Source organism: Lepidochelys kempii, chromosome 11 (assembly GCF_965140285.1).
Source record: "Lepidochelys kempii isolate rLepKem1 chromosome 11, rLepKem1.hap1, whole genome shotgun sequence".
Taxonomy (NCBI): domain Eukaryota; kingdom Metazoa; phylum Chordata; order Testudines; family Cheloniidae; genus Lepidochelys; species Lepidochelys kempii.
In genome coordinates this window covers 8,050,811-8,075,209 of record NC_136390.1, presented here as the reverse complement: position 1 = coordinate 8,075,209, position 24,399 = coordinate 8,050,811, and the positions used below count along the sequence as shown (strand labels likewise).

Below are 24,399 nucleotides of genomic sequence, written 5' to 3'. Positions count from 1 at the left end.
AAGCAGAACCAGACTGGTCAGTTACTGGCAGGCAGGGCATATCCCGCCTCCTGAAGTTCCCTCCATTAGAGATAATTTCGACAGTGAGAATAATTAAAATCCAATTTTCTAAATTATAAGCTGTGTAATACAATTTGAGAAAAAAGTATAACAATTTCTTCTACTGCAGAGCATAGTAAATTCCATGTAACACCAACAAATCCAAATCTATGGATGTCAATACTCATCTCTATTCTGGATGACCCATTTGTCTCCAAGGTGAACCAGATCTGCAAATCTTATTACTTAAAAAAAAAGAAATTGTAGGTTGGCACAGAAATTTTCTTCTTCATGCTAAAAGTCTACAGATCTGTTGTGATGGGATTTTCACAGCAGCATGCCTCCAGAGTGGAAAGCAAGATGAACCTTAATTGTGGGCGCTCAAAACAAGGTACAGCGTTTGTACCCACCATCTTCGCCTGGGCACTAAGGCATGGAGAAGAAACGTTTGCATCGGCACAGTCTGTGCTGTATCCATTTCTTACAATCATGACCCTTGGGGAAGCGGAGAAGGAAGAAGTCACTGAACTCTGCAGTGAGAGACGGAGTTGCTGGTGTGGACTATACGGATGTAAGCATGATTATCCATCTGTCGCACTGTCCTTCTGGCTTCACTTCCCCCATGGAGATGGAGGAAGGGGCAGAGCTGTTTGCGCCAGGGCCAGTTTTTTCCTCAATCCTGCCTTTTTACCTTCCAGGGAGCAAGACCGCTGCAACCACTTGTCCAGCACAACTGGTCTCTCCAATCCTGCTGGGCTACTTTCAAGCCCAAGGGAGGACAACAACTGAGGTGATCCCGCCCAGACTTGGCAGTAAGAGATCTTGCACTTTGCCCACAAAGCCAGCTGAGTTCCCCAACCTCACATCAGGTAAGGGGCTGAAGTAGGACACAGAGACCCTTCCTTTTGCCTCTAGTTTTTCTCAGACTAGCATTCTTCTGAAAGCCTGCAGGAGCTCTAGCCCCTACAAACACTTCAGATGGGGAAGCGCACAATCTGCTCACATATAAAATGGAGACCTGGGAATGAGACAAAATTATTGAACCAAACTGTTAGTCTAAACAGTTGGAATTTTCCTCAGAAAGTTCTGCAGCAGGAAGTATTGTTTGAGCCTGTATGTCACTGTGGAGGCAGGAAAAAAAAAAAGAACTTTAGGGGTATTCCCCTGCTGCCAGTGATTGACAGGTGTAGTTCTGCCAAGCTGGGAACAGGATAAAGTATCCATGGATCTTACTACAAAGAAGAAATAAGTATTTCACATTATGAAGGAAATTACTAAAATCACATTTGGAATATAAAGTGAATTACCAGATTTCAGATGATGGAAGTTACAGAGCACACTAGTCTGATATTCTCTATTATAACCAATTCAGATACATTTTCTTCAGCAAAGGGTGGGTGAAATAATACTGCATGAATTTATAAGCTCTCCTCTGCCAAAAAATCTAGATAAGCTTTACAGTACTTTCTGCTCTTTCCCTAAAAATAGGAAAAAAACTCAGTGACTGCCAGACGCACCTAGCTATCTAACTTTGAAGAACAGGAACAAGGAAACCTAAACAAACACAAGGAGGTTCCAGAATCTGCAGTCAGAAAATTTGGCTAGAAGTTTCTCACATCGTACTCCAACAACGGGCCAGGCTTGGGCTTGGACACAACTGGTGAGAGTGTATTCTATAGGAAAAAATGTCCTACCCTTGGTTATTTGGAGCATCCAGTGGAAACGTTCCACACAGTTCAGGTGTCATGTTGAGGGCTTAAGAGGAAAAGTGGACTCAAATAACTGAGATTATGGCATAATGTGATAATAGTGTCAATGCTGAAGTGAGCAGAGACTGTCCAGAATCCCAATTTTCACTCTGCTGGTATGTCCTTCGTCCAGAAACTCTGTATGATGGAAACATCATTGGTTTCCGGGGTGGGAAGAAGTTCTGTTTGTCCTTCGCTCAAGAAGCAAAAGCTTCATCCAGAAATTTTTGGGCCAATCCAGTCGTTGGGGGCAAGGTATTATCTGACACCCCGACCCACAGCCAGCCATTGATGATCTTCTCTCAGGGGTGGCCTGCACCTTCCTTCCTGCTATAAATTGTAGGGGAACTTCCTTGGGTTCCCTCATGACAGCAGGCAGTTGTGGGATGTGAAGGGGCCAGGAGCGGTGCAAAAATCCCATTCAATTAAAAAAAAAAATGAATATGCCCCTCATGGATTATAGGAAATCCCAAACCTCACCATTTTAAAAAAACAATTGCCCAAAGCGAAGGCCGGGACAGAATAACACTATACAATAATGTGCGGGTTAAGTGCATTACCCTTTCACTGTAAGTGATTTAGGTTCAAACCAGGAATGTCTAAAATAACAAGTTTGATGGTCTCTTCTTAACCACTGGCTAGCACTGATCTTACTCACAAAGCTGAACAATTCTGCATGACTGAGGGCTTCCCTACAGGTCACTGTGAAGCGCACAAGATGGGTGTGATTTGTAAAGTGCACTGACATGCTGCACTCTAACGTCCCTGTGTAGACCCTGCTGGAGAACTCTAAAAGGTATATTATTCAGGTTTACGTAATCCTGATTGAAATCGGACTTCATCAATGCAAATTAGGTGTAGTGTGCGCCAGCAGGTCTATATGGGGCAATCAGAGTGATGCACGTTAGTGCATTTTACAAATCACACCCCTTTATTGTGTTTTGCTGGCATCGTGTAGACAAGCCCTGACATTTTGTGGTTACTGGATGACCCAAATTGAAGGGACAAAGAGAGCCAGAAATCAGGATTTTGGTTTATTGGCAAAGTTGCATAAAGAAACTTGCCAGCACTATGCATGGACTCTGACCCTAATAGTAATTACTAAAGATACGATTTGGTCATGGAGGTCACCGATTCCATCACTAACATATCTTTGTGACTTCTTCGGCTCCGGCTGTCAGCCCCACCATGACCATACCCTGATTTTGTCCTTTTTTCCCCATAACTGTTCCATGAATTTTACTTAATTTTACCATGACAAAATTGGAACCATAGTGATTACTAATAATTATTTCCAATTATTCAAAGAGGGAAATAACATCGTGTTATGTGAAAAATCAGTTTGTCCTGGGGAGCATATTTCCTCTGTCTTCTAATCTTGGCAGCTCTTATTTGTTTCTACATTACACTGAAGTTTTATAACCCTTTTTGCTATGGTTAACAGCAGAGGCGATCGTGATTTATTTTTCTTTCAGAAGTTTATAATTAAATTCATCTTGTTCAGAAATGCCGTCCCAATCATGTTAAACTGCAATACAAACATATTTATTTTAATCTTTTAAAAATCTCTATGCATAAAAGAGCCTGCGAAAGGACTGGAGATGATTTATTGCTACTTGGTTTCTGAAAGAAGAGATAAAAATTCAGTTTTTATTCTGTACTTTAAATGAAATAAGCACACTCAGTTACATGATTCTCTCTCTTATATCCCAAATAACTTCCCAACTGCTAAGTTGAACAGCTGTTCATATTTTTAAAATTAAAATTTCTCTGCTTACAACTTCCTAAAAATGTCACTCCAACAGAAAAAATATTCGAACACATCTGTGATTCACCAGAGTGAAGCTCCTTCTCAACTCCACTTCACCTTTATCCCCAACTTGAAGTCCTGCTCCCAATCAGCCATCATACTGCTTGTTTACCTAACCCCCTGAAATCTTCAGTCTTTTCTAGTCTTGATTAATCATAATAATCATGCCGCCTGCAAATATTGCCACCATATTGTTCACTTTTCTTTTTCAGATCACTGAAATATAAATTGAACATCTGTCCTTATAAGAATGAGACATTGCACTGTTAACCTTTTGCCATGTTGAGAATATTTTTTTCTCTTTTAGCAAGTTTCTAACCCATGACAGTACTTTAGCTTTCATTCCACAACAACTTCCTTGTTCTTGAATAGCCTTTTGTTAGGGTCTTTGCCAAATGTTTTTTGAATGTCCAAATACCATAAATAAATATATGTATGCATACAAGAACGCATGCTTTCATTTTATCTATTCTATAAGTAATTGCAGCTTGGTAGGTCATTAGATTTTCTCAATTCAACCCAGTTTTTAACAGAGAACTGCCTTCCAAATATTTACACACTGACTCCAGTAGTATATTTGTAATTATTTTGCAGGTATCATTCATCAACTAATTGGCACTTGGTTTTCTGGTTCTTCTCTCCTACTCTTCTTTAAGGTATGTACTATGTATGTCTTTTTAAGAAAAGACAACAATACTGGGAACTAAACAGAATATAATTGAGAAAAGCAGAGGAGAAAGAGATATGGTGATATTCAGAAACATCTATAAATTCAATAGTAAATACGATTACATGAACTTATCTAAACATATTAAAATACAGTCAAGAGAGTAGATAGCATTACAAATTTACATTACTTGTTTAAAATGCAAACACTTGACAAACAATTAGAGCAAGGGTGGGCAAACTTTTTGGCCTGAGGACCACATCGGAGTACGAAACTATACAGAGGGCCGGGTAGGGAAGGCTGTGCCTCCCCAAACCAACAGCCTGGCCCCTGCCCCCTATCCACCCTCTCCCACTTCCCGCCCCCTGCCTGGCCCCCTCAAAACCCCCAACCCATCCAACCCCCCCCCGCTCCTTGTCCCCAACTGCCCCCTCCCAGGACCCCCGCCTCTAACCATCCTCCAGGACCCCACCCCCTATCAACTCCCCCCGCTCTCCGTCCCCTGACTGCCCGCCCCCGAACCTCTGCCCTATCCAACCATCCCCTGCTCCCCGACCACCCGACCTGAATCTCCACCCCATCCAACCGCCCCCTGTCCCCTGACTGTCCCCCAGAAACCCCTGCCCCTTATCCCCCCCCCCCCCCCCGACTCCCTTACCATGCCGCTCAGAGCGGCATGTCTGGCTGCCGCACTGCCCAGCCGGAGCCAGACACGCTGCCCTACATGAGCAGGCAGCTGCCACCCAGAGTGCTGCCTGCGGGGCAGGAGGGACAGCAGGGGAGGGGCCAGGGGCTAGCTTCCCGGGCCAGGAGCTCAGGGGCTGGATAGGACAGTCCCACAGGCCAGATGTGGCCTGAGGGCCTTAGTTTGCCCACCTCTGAATTAGAGCCTGTTCCTGCTTCCATTCAACTCAATGTCAAAACTACCATTGACTTCATCATGCAGTATAGGGGCCCTAAAGAGAAACTGGATCAAGTAGCAGAAGATTGTGCTCTTAACACTCAATTCTCAGACACAAGTGTTTGTACCACCATCATCTGTAGATGATGCCAAAACTGATGAGGTACACAAGATGGCTAATTATACACATGTGCAAGCATGTTTGTTCAAATACAGTATCTAGCTTTATTAAGGTTTTGTGGGTTTTTTTTATTTAACACTTTTCATGTCTTGTTTGGAGGTCTAACTTATGACACAGTTCAATGAAGAAAAGCAAGTACTTGGTATATACAAATTAAGGCAGGCACACAGTGAAACTGTTACTAAATTAAATAATACATATAACTCTACTTACATTAACTCTGAAAGCTTGTACAGTGTTATCCAGGAGAAGAATATTGCAGACCACCTCTGTATGTTGTCTGTCTCGTGCCAGCTCAGACGCTCGTACATTGTAGGTTCTGCCAGCAGGCAATCGGAAACGTGCGGTCATTACTATCCACACAAGGTCTTTAGAAAAAACAAAAAAGAAAGAAGAAATCCTGTAACAGATATAACTTTAAGAAAGCAAAAGCGCACGACTTAACAGAAAGCCAACTTCATAAGGAAGACATTCTGTTGAAAAACGGACTTATCAAACACATTTCCTATTTCTTTATAAAATGAACATTAGTAATAAAACCCTGGTATCCAAAAACGAAGTAAAATATTGCTGCAGTCTTTTTTCAAATCTGAAATGGAAGTTAAGTACCTGTGCAGCAATTGGAGTTCTCGGAGATGTTTTATCCATATGAGTATTCCAGTCTAGGTGCAAATGTGCCCCAAGTGCCAAGATTACAGATTTTTTGCTCACATTGTTTATCTGGTCTATACATGGTCACCCTTGTGCCTGTTATCGAAGGTATAAAGAGCGGAGCAGGATCAATCACCACTCAAGTTCCTTCTCTATCATGGTTTCCATAATATTACAGACGGACTCTGAAGCAGAGGGAAAAGTGGGCAAGTCATGGAATACACATTTGAATGACATCTCAAAGAACTCCAGTTACTTTACAGCAGTGATCCCCAAACTTTTGAGGGTTACGCCCCCCTGCTTCCTCCACCAGAGCCAGGGCCAGGAGCAGCGCCGCGATTCCGGTAGGGGGAAGGAGGAGACGCAGGCAGGCTTAAGGGGGCCAAGGCTGGGGCCACAGCTGGGCGTGGGTCTGGGGCCGGAGCCACAGCGAGGGGCTGAGGCCCCGTGGGCAGATGCAGCTCCACTCCAGTCCCCAGCCTCGTCCTCGGGCTGGGATTGGAGCCAGGGCCAGGGGCCGAGTCTTGGGGCAGGGCCGGGATCGGAGCCACAGCTGGGACCCCGGCCAAGTGCAGAGCTGCACTGAGGCTGGGGACGGGGTCAGGCGCGGGGCTGGGAGCTGGGGCCATGCACCAGGGCCACAGCTGGGGGCGGGGCTGGGTGGTGCTCCCTTTCCTCTGTGCCTTCCTAGGGGGGCGCACCCCACACTTTGGGGACCTCTGCTCTACAGGTAAGTAACCTTCCCTTCTTTCTTCTTCAAGTGTTTGTCCATAAGTATATTTCAGTCTAGGTGACTTCCAAGCAGCGATCTAAATATCTACCACAGACTGAAAGATTGCCCTACCAAAAGAGGCATCAGCTGCAGAAGTTGCTACCAACTTAATGTCTGGAGAAGGTATTATGGAACCCCATGTGGAAGCTTTACAGATATCATTAATGGGGACATTCCTGAGGAAAACTACCAAGATCACCCAGGTCCTGGTTGAATTAACCCTATTATTAGTTGGTAAAACTACCTTTGTCAATCATAACATAGCTTAATGTAGCCCAACACCCTCTTTGATAACCTTTGGGTGGAAATAGGAGTACTCCTCATCTTCTAAATGAGGAAGGAAATGAAGAGCCTCGGAGAAGACCAAAAGAGCTTCAGTCTTTGAAGATAAAAGTTAAGGACACTTTGAATATCCAGGTTATGTAATCTAGCTTCATCATGATTAGAATATGGTTTAGGAAAAAAAAATTGACAAATGAATACCCTAATGCAACTCAGACCAACCCTAGGTATAAACTTTGGGTGAGGTCTGAGGGATACCTTGTCGATGTAGAAGACTGTGTAAGAGAAAGTTCGCTGTGAGAGCCCTTCTCTCTCCCACCCTTCCAGCTGATGTGGTCACAATGAAGAAGGGTCTTGATAGACAAGTGAAAGAAAGAACATGAAACCCATGCTTTAAATGGGGCCTCTATAAGAGCTGTCAAAACCAATCTCCCTCTTCCTCCTGGGTGAAAGGAAATACCTGAATAGAAACCTTTCCCTCTTTAAAGTGGAAGCCCCTCTTCTATTACTTGAGAGATGAGAAGCCTCTCATAAAAAGGAGTCCCTGAAAAGGGACAGAGAAGCTGTTGGTATAAGTTGATGTGTGGGGAGGAGGAAACAGGTGTAGTATGGAACTGAACTGCATAATCAGATGTTACGATCTCTAAGACCCATTTGTCCATTATGTTGTTCCATGACCCCTGAAATAGGGCAATGTGGTTTCTAAATGGGAGGGAAGAAAAAAGAAGGCAGATCCAGAAGAAAGGTTGGTTTGCAGCTCTTGACCAGCATCTCAAAAGGAACGTTTACTAGTTGTGGCTGGCTGTGAAGAAAAAGCAGGAGCAGTAGACCACCTCTTCTGAAACCCTGGCTGCTTCTTGAGGGGTTCAGTAGGCCTCTAACAGTAGAAACCAGGTAGCATAGTCTATTGTCTAGGGAAAGGCTGAGGTTTACACTACTTTCTCTTTGTTGCAGGACCGTATGTGCCGAGGGACCAAAGAGCTGCACGCAATCCTTAAGATTAGTTTTCCGACTGAAATGATTTTGTCCTTCAAATGGAAAAACCACCACTGTGGCTTGGACCTCTCTTGGGATTCCAAGCAATTGAAGCCACAATGATGCATCACTACAGATGTTGGCACTGAGCACAATGGTTATTTTAAACTGCTGTCTTGCAAAAGAATATTTTTTTCAGCCAGAAAGCCTAATGTTTCATTTTCCTTTCTCGTGGGACTACCTTGGAATGCTTAGTCCATTCATTTGCAGCCACCTCCACGACAGAGCCAGGCCCCAGCTGGGAGTATTACATCCATTTGGATGGCACATAATATTTCCTGTCCTTTGTCTTAGAATTTGGGCCAGACTGTTTTCACAGGCTCGAAAGGACCTCATTAATGGGAAGAACAACTCACCCTGACAGAGTCTCGTGTAAAATGACTAAAAGTTTGTGAGGAGCCTTCTGAAATTCCTCCAGAGGAATTTAGAGTGTATTAGAGGACCCTTTTCATGAGGTCCTGAAAGCTCCTATAATCAGTGGGGCATGACGGTGTTGAAGGGATTACTGTCTCATCCAAACAAAAGGAGATGACTTGTGGTGCCAGCATGTCCTCCTCTGTGGGATGTTCTTCCTCCTTTGAAAGAAGTTTGATGAGTTTGCACTGGAGGATCCTGAGGCTGGGTGAACTGTTGCCTGAGTCAGTCTCTCAGTTTGATGATGTATGAAGGTAGTGTGCCCAAGTATGCTTATTGAGCACAGTACCTTCATACATAAAGGTATACTTTCTGACAGTAAAGGGGACTCAGGTTCATTAGAGACCTGCAGCTCCTTCAGTACCATATTGCTAACCAGTACCAATGCTAATGAAGCTTGCTCAGTTCCAAATGCTTCCCCAGAACCAAAGGGCCACAGGGTATCTCTAGAAGCAAAGAGGAGATTTTGACCTCTTCCCCTCACCAACCTCCCCTAAGGTTTCATGGGGATGTGTGCTCCTCATCTCTTTGGAGAGGTGTTTCTCACTACCTTCTTGTAACTCCCACTGAGACTTCCTACAGGTCTCCTTCAAGGAACTGTCCCTGGAACTAATGGATAGAGAACTCTTCAATCCTGAAGTCTGCTGTACAGGGGGGTGAGGGATGTCCAGATGGGCCTGGGTCCAAGGCTGCCCATATGGAGCAGTCTAACAAATACACCTGTAGCCTGACTTCCCTGGATTCTTTTTGTTCTTCCGCAGAACAACTTGCGCACTGCATTTAACAGAGATGTATGACTTCCCTAAACAAAAAAGGCAATGAGTGTGATCACTTTTGAAGGGAAAGGCTCCTTCACAAGACTCTCAAAATATAAATCCAGGGGATTTGGGGCATTACAAAAAACAGACACCTCCTTTACTAGAAAACAAAGTGGAGAAGAGAGTTATAACTCCCTCAAACTATGCAATATAACTATAATTTAAATGCCAGACAATTTTACACTACCTATACTACAAAATAGACTAAAAAAAAGAAGCTACAAAATGCTATAAGGTAAGCTAAAGGAGTGAGGCTCAGAAGTGCTTCATCTCAGGCCAAGGAACTGGAGTAGCATTTAGTCCAGCATCACCCTCTACACCATAAGCAGTCAGTGTGCATGCGTGGCCCAGATGGACATGGCTAGCAAAATATCTGCAATCTCTAGCACAGGCACACCTACAGTGGAATAAATATATGGTTAAGCGCTTGAAGAAATTTAGGATCTGTATTCAAAACTCTCTGTAATCTCTCTCTAACGTGCATGATCAAAGTCCTCCTTATATTTAATGCAAATAATATGCTTACCAAAAGGTTAGATGAAATAAATATAGGGCCAGATCGAAAGCCCCACTGAAGTCAGACTTTTTATGAGTTACACCGAGTGTCATTGGAAAACTGCAATACCAAATCTTTCAGATAACTAGCTGTGACGTTGATGGTGGTTACAGAAGAACTTTTCAACTTCCACAGTATGCTTTAAGACTATGTTAGGTGTTATTACTTTCTCAAGGAGGTTTAAACCATTTGCTGAACACCAACATATCAGAAATTTAGGATAATATTGGCACAACTTGGCCCAGTCCCCACCTCAGGATAGACAGCGGTGGTTTGAGCATTGGCCTGCTAAACCCAGCATTGTGAGTTCAATCCTTGAGGGGCCCATTTATGGATCTGGGGCAAAAACTGGGGATTGGTCCTGCTTTGAGCAGGGGGTTGGACTAGATGACCTCCTGAGGTCCTTTCCAACCCTGATATTCTATGATTCTATGACCCAACTGCTGGATCCTATGTGCTCCTGAACCAACTGGGACTGAGCAGAGCTAGGTCACTGTTGCTAGTTCAGGATCTTTGAGGCACACTCCTGGATGCAGATGTCATCTCTGCAACCCTTCCTTGGAACATGGGGCTCTTCATTCCAGATCCCTTATACCCTGGAACCAGCAACTGAGCCCCCGAGTCCCCAGTTGTTTATAAACACTCCCTCAGTTTCGCACTAGGTGCTCTGAGCTTCTTAATTAACCAAGTCAGGAACAATTTGACAGACAAGCAAAGAATACAAGGAATTTCTTAGCCATGAGAACTTTACCGAAGAGCCCTAGAAGGTTACAGATCTTTGGAAGACTACAGAAGTCCTCAACAACCTCTTGGATGTGTGAGACACCCCTGTACCCCATGTTCACTTTTATATGGTTATGATATATTTTGTACAAAGTACGCCTTGTGAGGTATCATTTGAAAACTCAGTCTACTCAGTATCACTGTCCTGTTAAAATGTGTGTATCAACATTGTATATGGTGCTATGAGATTTTACTACATGCTGAAAGAGAAGGAGGACTAGTGGCACCTTAGAGACTAACCAATTTATTTGAGCATAAGCTTTCGTGAGCTACAGCTCACTTCATTGGATGCATTGGTTAGTCTCTAAGGTGCCACTAGTACTCCTTTTCTTTTTGCGAATACAGACTAACACGGCTGCTACTCTGAAACCTACTATATGCTTGTTACTGAAATATGCTGTAGTTCTGGGTAATGCCCCCAGACCTTTTCCTCAAAGACAAAGGCACACTGTCACGCCAGCTGGGTGCTAAAAGGCCATTACCTGGCTTAACTGAAGATTCACCAGCAAAGGAGTTGTAAACAAGAAATTTACAATTCACCTGAAGGACAGTTGGCAGCTCACCTATGCTATGGAACTACCTGATCCGATGACCCAACAAAGACTTTTCCAGTACTAAGGGTCAGAGTATAAGAAGGGGGGAAAAATGACTCTAGACACCTCTCCTCCGATCTTTACTCATGGTAGCAAGAACGCTTGAAAGACAAAAGGAATCATCATTGACCTGGGGGGAGTGGTCCTAGTCTGTAGGTTTTTCCAGCCAGTACAGTCTGCTGAAGCTTTTGAAAGCTTTTTGCTTTTAAATTTATTATCCTTAGTAAAGTTTAGGAATTAGCTTGCATCTTTTTATTTCTTTTGTAACCAAGTCTGACTTTTATGACTTAACATTTGTAAATCACTTAAAATCTCTGTCTAGTTAATAAACTTGTTCTGCTGTTTTATCTAAACCATCTCTATTCATGTCAACTGGGCTGGTACATATTCATTACTGCTTGTTGGAATGACATACTATGTGTGAGCTTTCACTGTTTAGAAGAGCCCTGAAGAGTGCAAGATACACATTTCTGCGGTTCAGGCTGGGGATATGTGGGTGTCGCCATGTATCTATTCACGAATGGCTGGGAGAGCATTCATGTAAACATCTGGGAGTGATTTTATATGCTAGTGGCTGCACATGAGCAGGCCAAGAGTGGCTGTTCTGACAGTAAAGCAGTGTAAACACATCCCAGGCTAGAGGGTTAGGGGACACAGCAGTTCAACAGTCGAGGCTGTACCCTGGAGAATGTCACAATGTGATCTTACCCCTCTTGTGAATCTGAGGTCAGGTTTGCATTCAAGCACAGCAGACCCTTTCCTCCCTTCTCTTCCTCTCCAGCCTGGGTCTTCTGACATGCGGCAGCCGTCAGCCCCCTGCTTTGCAGAGAGCATTCCCCCTTAAATATAGTCTCTGACCCCTTTACTGTTCTGTGCTGAGCTGGGGAGATTCTACGCTCCAACCCTCCCCCCACTCACCATACCATCTGCACTTCTGAGTAGAGTTCATTGTCCTTATTGATGGACCTATAGTAGACACACTCAGAGCTGCGAACTCTAGATTGCTCTGTGCCAGCTTCTCAGACAGTCATTCAGATAGGTGTCAAGACCGTACCAGAAAATGACTAATCCACGACTAATCCTCCAAAAAAAAAAAAAAAAAGATGTTACAATAAACAAAATGGGAATTCACAATTTGACACAGACATATCCCCACTCTGTCACAGATCCTACATACTTTTTCATTTTTCCATTTTACTTTCATTATCTGAAAAAAAATGATAAAAAACCTCGCTGGTCATGCTTTTTTCTGTTTTCTTGGATGGGATTTTGAGGAACTTAAACATAATATTGTGCAATTTTATTTTCATATATAGAATCAATAGCACCATGTTGGAACTTTCAAATATGCTATATTCATATAAATGCTCCAGGGCACCAACCATTCGAAAAAATGAAAAAAAAGCCAATAATAGCCACTGGATTGCTTTTCTTTCTAAAAACATCTACATTTTTCAAAAACCTGATTACTTGTGAGTTGTTAATATTGATTGTTAAAAAAAATTTAGTAATGGGTGTTAGTTCTCAAACTCTGTAGTACAAAACAGAACCCCAGAAGAGAAAGCTAGAGAGTGTATATCAGAACATATATAGTACTACTGTAATATTTACTTTATAGTTCCAACTTAACCCATCTCTATCTTCAATTTTTGGCTAAGCAGTTCTAAAGCTACTTCATCACTGTCTTTTTTCCGCATGCAGAATTAGCATGCAGTACTAAGAGGAAACCCTAGCTGCATCAGGAACATTTCTTTCTCATTACATGTCAAATACTCAGCAACTTGAACTGATGCATGACAACAGGAAAACACAAACTCAGAAAAAAGCCTGACAGAAATTCAACAGTAATATTTTCCTTACACAGCTCTGCAACATTGCAGTTTTAAAATGCCTGAAGCTGATCTCCCCCCGCACCCAGATCACAACATCTGAGCAATCACAAAGACAGCTGGGGCAAAGATTACTAAACTGAAGACAGAATAGTTTATGTGGTAATTTTTCCTTGCTGGTGCCATTTACAGGTAATACAAAAAAGTAGCTGAGGAGTCACTTCATTAACATCAACTTTTTGCCACCAATTTTAAACATATTTCCCATTCTGTGTTTTATAATTATTCACTTACAGGATGTATCTGTTCAACCCTCCCACATCCAGGACACTAAAGTGAACATCCTTAGTACACTGTGAAAAAGTTTCACCTCTCACAAAAATAAATGCATCTAGCTATCTGAAATGACTCCAAATATTTTGATTCATTTTAAACACATTGTTTTAGTCTAGTTCTTAGTGAATGACTGTGAATGTCATACCACAACTGGAAACCTGATAAATACCTTGCACTTCTAGAGCACTTTCCATCTTTAAATAAATATAAACATGGGGCAAGAAAGTAGTAGTCAAAGATAATACCCCAAGTTTTAGGTATAGATGACCAAATACAGCAGTACTATCAAAATAGGGATATGTGAGGGAAAGGAAGGGAGGCCTTATTACATTTGTTACTATTTTTAAAGTATCACTTTGACACTACATAAAACCTTTTCTTAAATGAAGCAAATCTGAGTATTATCTTGTAAACTTGAGATATAGAGCATAACCCATCTTGTTTACTAGACAGAGTTGCCAACTCATGGAGATTTTTTAAAATTTCTCATGATCTAGAGATTATTAGGAGCAAACTCCAAGTTTTGCCCTTTTTCAATATAGCTGACATCTCCAATTACTTTCAATTGGACTAAAGCGACAGGCTGCCTTCAGTTAAAATGGTTCTAGAGAAATGGCAGCATTACTGACAGCCGTAATGTTGACCTTAGCAAAAATGACTGCTGCCTCCCATTCTTACCAATGGGACCACAGGCAGGCTGACCCCACTGAAGATGGCTGCCCCACATGCTGTCAGGAGGCATACCTGCAAAGTGTAACTCCTCTGGAGTAACCTGCACACATTTGCCTTTTCTGTGACTCTCATTCACCCCGGTCTCCCTTTATTCTTATCACACAGTGGACTGAGTATTCCACCCCACCTGGCCCTCTTTCCATATCTTCCTTTTTCCTGGACACAGCCTTGGCATCAACAGGGGGAGCACTGAGAGTGTCCTGCTCTCAGTTCTGTTGCCCTATTGTATAGGCTCCCTTACCATCCAGTAGAAGCAATTGCAGGAAGAGTCCAGCAGTCCTGGGCTGGAGCACACTCAATGTACTCTGAATTTTTGGAAAATTTAGCTAACTCTACCAAGCATGTGCAAATAGCAATTACCAGAAGCTTATGAACTCTGCCAAATTTGGATAGATTTTTCACAATGAAAGAATGAGGCATCTCTCTGACCCAAATGTGACCCCTCCTGTCAAATTTCAAGTCCAAGTACAGAGATGCTAGAACTTCTCAATGAAGCAGATGTAAGAACTTATCAGAAAAGCAACTTTTTTCCTAACCTCGTTCTTGGAAATGGCTGGGCATTTTTGCTGAAACTTCCCATAAAAATTCAACATGAGGCAGACTTCCAACGTGGAAAGTTTAGCATTAACAGTTACATTTGGCAAAGTTATAAGCAACAGGAAAAAAAACAAAACAAAAAACTTACAGTGAAAAGTATTAGTCAACCTTAACTACAGGCACTGCTGCCAGCTCTGCCTATAATGATTATCCTTTAATGCTCTATCCTCTATTTGGCTTCAGCTGAATATCATTCACTACTATTTCGCCAAATACTGTAGTTCTGTGTGTATTCTAGTAATGCCTAGAAGGCCAACTAAGAGTAGGGTTACATTGTTACAGGCCCTATACAAACACAGCAAGAGATACTCTTTATCCAAAAGAGCTTACAGACAGTTACAAGTTCAGTAAATTACTAGCACTAAATTCTATTGATACTATTCTAAATTCTTTTGATACTCCCAATGTATCAATGGGTGATGCATGTAAACATTTTGCTTTGTGCTGTGTCAGGGCCGGGTGCAACCTTTCCGCAAAGTCTGTGTCTCAGGGGAGAGGGGTGGACTGCAGGGTGACCCCCCACCTCTGTGCAGCTAGTGGCCTGTGCTCCCCACTGCCATGCTGGAGCTGTCACCACAATTGCCCTTCTAATCTATTGTCTGTAACAACGTCGACTCTAGACTAATAACTGTAGAGTCACATGCTGAGTACTACTTAGCCATGGCACTCCGTAAGGCCCAAAACTGGCAAAGCAGTAGTTTCAATGGGGATACTAAGGTGCTAAACTTTATGCACATATTTAAGTGCCATGCCAGATTGTTGGTTCTTTTCTTTATCAAGATCATGGCCTAACTTCACTCCAAAAGATGTGCAGCCCTTTAGGGTAGGTCTACATAGCAATGAAAAAACTTATGACTGGCCACACCAGCCAAATCCAGCTCGCGGGGCTTGGGCTGTGGGGCTGTTTCATTGCTGTGCAGACTTCTAGACTGGGACCGGAATGCAGGCTCTAGGACCCTGCTGGGTGGGAGAGTCCCAGGGCTCCAGCTCTAGTCTGAGCCCAGAAGTCTGCACAACAGTGAAACAGCCTGAGCCCAACAAGCCCAAATCAGCTGGCACGGGCCACCCGCGGGTTTTTCTTTACCATGCAGACATACCCTTAAAGCAGTGGTGGGCAACCTGCGGCCCGTCAAGGTAATCCGCTGGCAGGCTGAGAGACAATTTGTTTATATTGACCACCCACAGGCATGGCCACCCGCAGCTTCCAGTGGCCACGGTTCGCCATTCCCAGCCAATGGAAGCTGCGGAAGTGGTGGCCAGCACGTCCCTGCAGCTTCCTGCAGCTCCCATTGGCCGGGAACGGTGAACCGCAGGTTCCTGCGCCTGCAGATGGTCAATGTAAACAAACTGTCTCGCGGCCTGCCAGCGGATTACCCTAATGGGCCGCAGGCGGCCCGTGGGCCGCAGGTTGCCCACCACTGCCTTAAAAGTCTTCTGTGCTTGGCATACATGGAAATATTAGCATTGCCACCTGCTCTGTGGAGCCACAGAGATGTGCTAATCAGTAAGGAATTTATTAGTCAAAACACATTTCCTGAATCTTGTCATCTGTATTGTTACAGACACTTGCTGACTGGTATTTTGAAATAAATTACCAAAATAATTGAAAATGACATGATTATATTGTGTTATTTTGACAAAAAATATGCAGAATTTTTAAATATTGTGCACAGAATTTTTATTCTTTTGGTGCAGAATTCCCTCAGAAGTAACCATTATACAACGCACTGGTGAGACCTCATCTGGAATACTGCATGTAATTCTGGTCTCCTATGGTTAAGAAAGATGAAGTCAAACTGGAAGAGGTGCAGAGAAGGACTACCAGGATGATCAGAGGAATGGAAAACCTACCTTACGAGAAGAAGCTCGAGCTTAACTTGTTTAGCCTAACTAACCAAATGAAGGCTGAGGGGATATATGATTGCTGTCTATAAACACATCAGGGATTAACACCAGGGAGGGACAGGAGTTATTTAAGTTAAATGCCAATGTCGACACAAGAACAAATGGATATAAACTGGCTCTCACCAAGTGTAGGCTTGAAATTAGATAAAGGTTTCTAGCCATCAGAGGAATGAAGTTCTGGAACAGGCTTCCAAGGGGAAAAGGGGGAGAACTAACTGGTTTCAAGACTGAGCTTGATAAATTGATGGAGGGAATGGTATGATGAGACTGCCTACAATGGTGTGTAGCTAATCTGCCATTGGTGGTAGCAAATATACCCAAACGCCAGTGATGGGACACAAGATGGGGAGGACTCGGAGTTACTACAGACAATTATTTGCCAGGCATCTCACTGTTGGGGTCTTGCCAAAATGCTCAGGATCCAACTGACCCCCATATTTGGGGTTGGAAAGGAATTTTCCTCCAGTTAGATTGGCAGAGACCCGAGGGGGTGGGGGAGGGGAAGAGGGGAGGCCTTCCTCAGCAGCATGAAGCATAGGTCCCTTGCTGGTTTAAACTAGAGTAAATGGTGGATTCTCTGTAACTTAGTCTTTAAATCACGATTTGAGGACTTTAGTAACTCAGCCAGAGGTTAAGCATCTATTACAAGAGAGGGCAGGCAAGGTTCTGTGGCTTGCAGTGTACAGGTGGTCAGACTAGATGACCATGGTGGTCCCTTCTAGTCTTGAAGTCTATGAGCCAGAATATCAGGTGATAAAACCAAAGTGAAATCCTTTATTTACCCTGCTTATCAAAGGAAAAACTAAAACAACCACTTCATTCCCATGCCCTCCCTTTCCACTGTGTCAAGGAATAACTACTTAAACCTTCCTTCACCCATCCTATCCCTAAAAAGGGTTTCTTTATGCATTCCAGTACAAAAACAAACAAAAATTAAAAACCCCTTCTCACGGTCACAAGAATTCAGACCCCAATACACAAAAGGAAAATGATTATGGTCTTCAACTAGTTAGGGTAAAACAGGAAACTGTTTAGTCCCTAAAACAAAGCAAGGTAACAATAATAGTCTTTCAAGGACAATGAGAAACTGCTTACAGTAACACTCACTCAGTTTTTCCAGAAGTCTAATTATAAGAATGTTACACTTAAGAGTAGAAACAGACAAACTGCACCTGTTGGAGGAACAAGTTAATAAAGCATAGGAAGCTGCCGAGCATATGTATTTGACCTCTTATTCTCCATCTCTGACGAGAAGAGGTTGTAAAATACGATACTGGCTGGGGTGGGGATGGGGGGGAGGTATAAAGAACAGTTTGTTCCAAAACTATTTAAGATATTTAAATAGATATATATGACCAAGACAAAAAAGAGCTAGTTTATTACTACACCAGAAAAACCTATAATTTGTTATGTTTGGAGGGGAATTTAACGTATCTAGCATACTATGCCACACATACCAATGCAAGCTTCATTTCTGATTAATTTGACAAAGGAAACATTTTAGAAACTATGTTGCTAGGGGAGAACTAACCTGGGTTGGATATTAACACTATCAGCATCTTCATATCAATGCTGTTAGAAGCCGTAGGATCCAAAAGCCCAGGAGTATCTGCCAAAATTGGCAGCTTTAGCCCTAGCCACGGCATCTGTGGTGTGAAGCCTTTGAAGCTAACTAGTTTTAACTGAAAGCAGTCTGAATTGGAGCGAGAAACTGACAAAATTAAGAAAAAGCTTTTATTATACTCGTAGCCAAGTTCAGGTTTAAATTTGGCTGGTAGTAGAATGGAAGTATTAGGAGAAGGGAGAGAAGGATGGTTGTTTGTGTTCTGTTCAGAGTTGCTAAAACCCAAGCCACATTAACTTCAAAGGATTTACACAGAACAGTTGCCATTTCTAGGGCTGAAGTTGAAGGTTTCAGTAAAGACACTAAGGCAGGGGTTCTCAACTGGGGGTTGGGACCCCTCAGGGGGTTGCGAGGTTATTACATGGGGTGTCACTAGCTGCCAGCCTCCACCCCAAACCCCACTTCACCTCCGCATTTATAATGGTGCTAAATAGATAAAAACTGTTTTTAATTTATAAAGGGGGTCGCACTCAGAGGCTTGTTATGTGAAAGGGGGGTCACCAGTACAAAAGTTTGAGAATCACTGCACTAAGGGGTAGATTCTCAAAGTGGTACACAAGGATTTACCCATTAAAATTTCACTGGTTTCAGAGTAGCAGCCATGTTAGTCTGTATCCACAAAAAGAAAAGGAGTACTTGTGGCACCTTAGAGACTAACAAATTTATTTGAGCATAAGCTTTCGTGAGCTACAGCTCACTTCATTGGATGATGAATCCGATGAAGTGAGCTATAGCTCACGAAAGCTTATGCTCAGATAAATTTGTTAGTCTCTAAGGTGCCACAAGTACTCCTTTTCTTTTTGTAAAATTTCACTATTATTCAAGCAACTTAAGTGGCTAAATCCTCGTGCACCACTTTGAAAATTTAACGTAATTCCTCAAAGGTCAGCCCTAAGAAAATAAAGCCCTCCAATGCTGGTAAAGTCCTTTTAAGCAAATTAAAATGAACACAAATTATATCCCCCCCCCCAACTTATTTTTTTAAAAACTCCAATTTAAAAAAAAATTAACACTTTTTAAAAATAAAACCAGACAGCTCCATCAGAAGAACTAACAAGTGACAGGGTACACAACCAGTGAAAGATACCACTATTTCTCAGGGTGCGGTTCTTTGGCCAAAGGGAGAGTTTTCAATAGCTATGGGGTGCTGATCTCAACAGCTACACATGCTGTCATTGGTTATTCTTTTTATTATTAAACTACACTAGATCTATTTACATTGCTGGCTTTGTACACATCTAATTTAGAAGTATGCTAATGTTATGAATTGCTAAACTGCGAACATTTCTACTTGAACTGAATAAAAAATAATTAACTGTACACATATTTCACACATACCAAGATTATTTTAAACTTACTTCCTTTTTGTATCTATTTGTTCTCTTTACACTGAGCTGACATTGACAGAAGCATGCAAAAGACATTCATTTTGTAAACAAGTACTGAGAGAAAAAACTTTTTTCTTACATTGATTACTAGGGTTTTACATAGAAAATTAATTTTTAAAACCTACAGGCATTTTGTAATACTGAATGTAAATGCTTTCTTCTTATAGACTGAAATACAGTCATAATATTTTAAAAGTCTCAGCAACATTAAATTAGCAGAAACAATTAGCAATGATTAATACAGTGAGAAAAGCCACAATGTTTTCTACCACGCCAACATAGACCCTCCAACAGAAATAACAAATGAAGATGTGGCAATGGTTTGAAAAATTCTCTTTAAAAATAAAATGTAAGATATTAAGAAAAGTCTCTTGCCTACAATGGCAATGGGCACTAATATACAAAAGTAGAAAAAAAAGTGAAATCTTTGACTTAAATTAGAAGAATGGGAAAACACATATTACCATCAACATAAAAAGAATAGTACCCCATACTACCTAAAGTGAACTAAATTCAAAACATGCAGAAAACCGCATTGCATATACTATGCATAGCTCTTCATTTCAGACTGTGCTGCTACTTATCAACAAATATGCAGTAGGTGATCAAGTTTTCTTGTCCTAATACGAACAGTAAACTGGATTTAAAGAAGATCAGGTAGATTTTCAATTCTTTTAACTGTCAAAATATGAATTATTATCCCGTTTACTGAAACCGTCATATTGAGTGGAACCATCTGAGTCACCTTTTTCTGTTTTGAAATTAAAGTTTCTGAATTTTCATAAGCAGACATGGATAACCAAGAATAATCCGAAGCTGAACACAAATGACGCACCATGCAAAAATTCAACTTGTACACTCGTTCTGTTTTTTTCTTAAACTTACTTTTGTTTAGTAGTTTTATTTTAGTGTGAAAGAACACTCTCTGAAAATGCCTCTCAGGTGTTGATGTTCAGCAAGAGAAAGACACAAATGGATGTGTCCCTTAACCACTTGGACTGAGTTACATTCATTAGCGAGTTGAGTATTCATTGAAGAATGAAAGAAACATCACAGTGTTGTTAAACTCCATAATTAAAAATAGAACAATAAAAATGAGGGTTAGAAGTGAAACCAGCTAAAATAAAAAGTATTGTAAAGAATGATCAAACACCACATGCAAGGTTAATAAGTGCTCAGAAACTAGCAAGCTACAGGCTATTGTACTATCATACCCATAAATTTCTTCATAGATTTATAGAGTCTAAGGCTAGACAAGACCATTAGATCATCTAGTCCGACCTCGTGTGTAACATGGGCACTTATATTTCACCTAGTTACCTCTGTACTGAGCCCAACAACTGTGTATGGCTAACACATATCTTCCAGGAAAGCATCCAAGTCTTGGTTTGAAGACATCAAGAGATGGAGAACCCACCTCTTCCCAGGGTAGTTTGTTCCAATGGTTAATCACCCCCTCTGTTAAAAATCCATGCTTTATTTCCCATTTGAATTTGTTTCATTTCAGCTTCCAGCCAATGCTTCTTGTTGAGTCTCTCTCAGGTAAATCAAAGAGCCTTTTAGTATCTAACCCAGGAGCCTATCCTTGCAACAAAGCCCGATGCCAACTCTGTCCACATATCTATTCAAGTGACACCATCATAGGACCTAATCACATCAGCCACGCCATCAGGGGCTCGTTCATCTGCACATCTACCGATGTAATATGTCATCATGTGCCAGCAATGCCCCTCTGCCATGTACATTGGCCAAACCGGGCAGTCTCTACGCAAAATAATAAGCGGACACAAATCTGACATCAGGAATCATAACATTCAAAAACCAGTAGGAGAACACTTCAACCTCTCTGGTCACTCAGTAGCAGACTTAAAGGTGGTAACTTTGCAACAGAAAAACTTCAAAAACAGACTCCAAGGAAAAACTGCTGAATTTGAATTGATTTGCAAACTAGATACCATTAACTCAGGCTTGAACAGAGACTGGGAGTGGCTGGGTCATTACACAAATTGAATCTATTTCCCCATGTTAAGTATCCTCACACCTCGTCAACTGTCTGAAATGGGCCATCTTGATTATCACTACAAAAGTTTTTTTCTCCTGCTGATAATAGCTCATCTTAATTAACTAATTAAACTTAGAGGTTTCAGAGTAGCAGCCGTGTTAGTCTGTATTCGCAAAAAGCTGTAGCTCACGAAAGCTTATGCTCAAATAAATTTGTTAGTCTCTAAGGTGCCACAAGTACTCCTGTTCTTTTAGCCTCTTAGAATTGGTCTGGCAACTTCCACCTTTTCATATTCTCTGTATGTACACACATACATATACATATATATATATCCTCTTGCTATATGTTCCATTCTATGCATCTGATGAAGTGGACTGTAGCCCACGAAAGCTTATGCTCAAATAAATTTGTTAGTCTCTAAGGTGCCACAAGTACTCCTGTTCTTTTTAAATAAACCTTGATTCTTAGCTATACCCTATTGCTGACAGGGAGGAATCAATCACTCAGACTTCAGACACTGTGTCTGAACAAAGATCTAAGGGCTTAAGCCAGATGCTCCACACAGAGGCATGAAAAAACAGACCTGTTACCCAGCCTGTTCAGGGATCCAAAATCCCAGCCACAAAGTAACAAAATCAGACAGACTGACCAAACACACAACTCACCAAGTCCATTTACTTGCAAGCACACGATTCACGTTTACAGTCCCCAAAACTCCCATTAGCCACACCTGCTCACCTAGCAACTGACTTATATACTATGTCTCGTTGCCTAGCTCCCTCTCCTTATTGACAGGGAGAAATTAATCATTCAGACTTCAAAACTGGGTCTTATCAAGGACCCAAGGGTTCTGCGCTGAGAGACACAAAAACAGACCTCTCTCAAAGATTACTGAGTAACACTAGGATTAGTGTAACAAAACAAAAGTTCTTTAAGTTTATTATGTACATCTGAAAGCAGCTTGTGCATATGAAGTTGCACTATTTGCCCTCCACAAGTCAGTCATTTCCCTATTTTTGTTTATATTGTACACAGAAACGTCAAAAAGAAAGAACTTTCTAAAAGCAGGAAAGTCACTGTAAACTCAACAATTGAAAGGGGAATTCAGGAGCAGTACCCAAAATTGCTTTTTAAATTTAATTTTTATTAAGCTGAATTGATTTCAAGTTGACTGTGTCCTTTTGACTCTTGAAATATATATAAGTTTAGTTAGCACCGCACTTCACAAATAATAAGCTATTGTCCACAGAACTCAATACTGACAACCCAAAAAGGATTAATAAAAATAAATAATTCTTGATAAAGGCAACAAATCATTCACAAATTAAAGCTCAAGTCAGAAGTAGCAAATCAAACATTTGTCAAAAATAGAAATGTATCTTACAGCCTTTTTTGAAATAGTGTATTGACTAATTAGAAGTTTAAACTTCCAGCCAATTATTGCAAACTTGTCTAAATATACTGAGTAAATATTCCATGGGCCAAACTTTAGTGTTACTACAACCACTACCACACTGATCAAATGGCCAGGAAGAGAGTCAGACCTCAAAACGTACCCTTGGGTCCAAATGCTACAACAGAGGTGGGCAAATTACGGCCCAGGGGCCGCATCTGGCCCTTCAGATGTTTTAATCTGGCCCTGGAGCTCCCACCAGGGAGCGGAAGCCAGGGGCTTGCCCCGCTCTGTGCGTGCCATGGATCTGCATGGCTCTTGGAAGCAGAGGCATGTCCCCCCTCCAGCTCCTACGCATAGGGGAAGCCAGGGGGGCTCCGCACACTGCCCCTGCAGCTCCTATTGGCCAGGAACCAGTCAAAGGGAGATGCAGGGGTGGTACCTGCGGATGGGGCAGTGCGCAGAGCCACCTGGCTGCGCCTCCACATAGGAGCAGAGGAAAGCTGGGGAGGACATGCTGCTGTTTCCGGGAGTTGCTTGAGGTAAGCGCCACCCGGAGCCTGCACCCCTGCCCCCCTCCCACGCCCCAACCCCCTGCCCCAGCCCTCAACCCCCTCCTGCACCCCCAACCCCTCATCTCCAGCTCCATTCCAGAGCCCTCACCACCCCCGCCCCAGCCCGGAGACCGCTACCACATCCTGAACTCATTTCTGGCCCAACCCCAGAGCCCGCTCCCCCAGCCAGAGCCCTCACCCCAACCCCCAATTTCATGAGCATTCATGGCCCGCCATACAATTTCCATACCCAGATGTGGCCCTCGGGCCAAAAAGCTTGCCCACCCCTGTGCTACAAGAATATAACTGTTTTCCTATTTAATTATATAGAGAAGTGCCAGTTCATTCTTAACAGTTAATTTTTAATAGTGTTTAATATTAAACATCTAACATTATTAATGACTTCACTAAAGACAGCAGTCAGACTGAGTCAAAAGACTTTTATCCCAAATATTTTATCTCCCAATACAAAGCAGCTTTGCAAAAATCTTATGAAAATTTGCCAGCCAGGCACAAAATCTACTTGCATGCTATTGCCCACTATCATAGTTATAATGAAATAATGTTATCGTATATACACAAAAGAAGCTACGTGTCCTAGGCTGGTGAGGAAACAGAACTTTACAAGGCTACTATTCAACCTTTGCTACAATCAGTTCACTTTGCCCCTACATATAATACAGAATTAAAAAAAAAAAATTATAAATCACTAAGGCCCAAATTGGACTAAACACTTTGCTGAATCAGGAGTAATGTAAAAAAAATCTTTAAATTTTAGGTTTTTGTTGT

The 24,399-nt window shown here is 42.1% G+C and overlaps 1 protein-coding gene across 7 annotated transcripts in view; it reads right to left on the bottom strand.

The window, feature by feature from the left end:
• PTPN4 (protein tyrosine phosphatase non-receptor type 4) overlaps positions 1-24,399 on the bottom strand; it is a 236,161-nt gene that overhangs the window by 179,165 nt on the left and 32,597 nt on the right. For all 7 annotated transcript variants that reach the window (XM_073305041.2, XM_073305038.2, XM_073305037.2 and 4 more), the window contains exon 2: positions 5,560-5,714. In XM_073305041.2, the coding sequence (XP_073161142.1) occupies positions 5,560-5,697 (138 nt within the window). In that variant the 5' untranslated portion in view covers positions 5,698-5,714. The remainder of the gene's footprint in view (positions 1-5,559; positions 5,715-24,399) is intronic.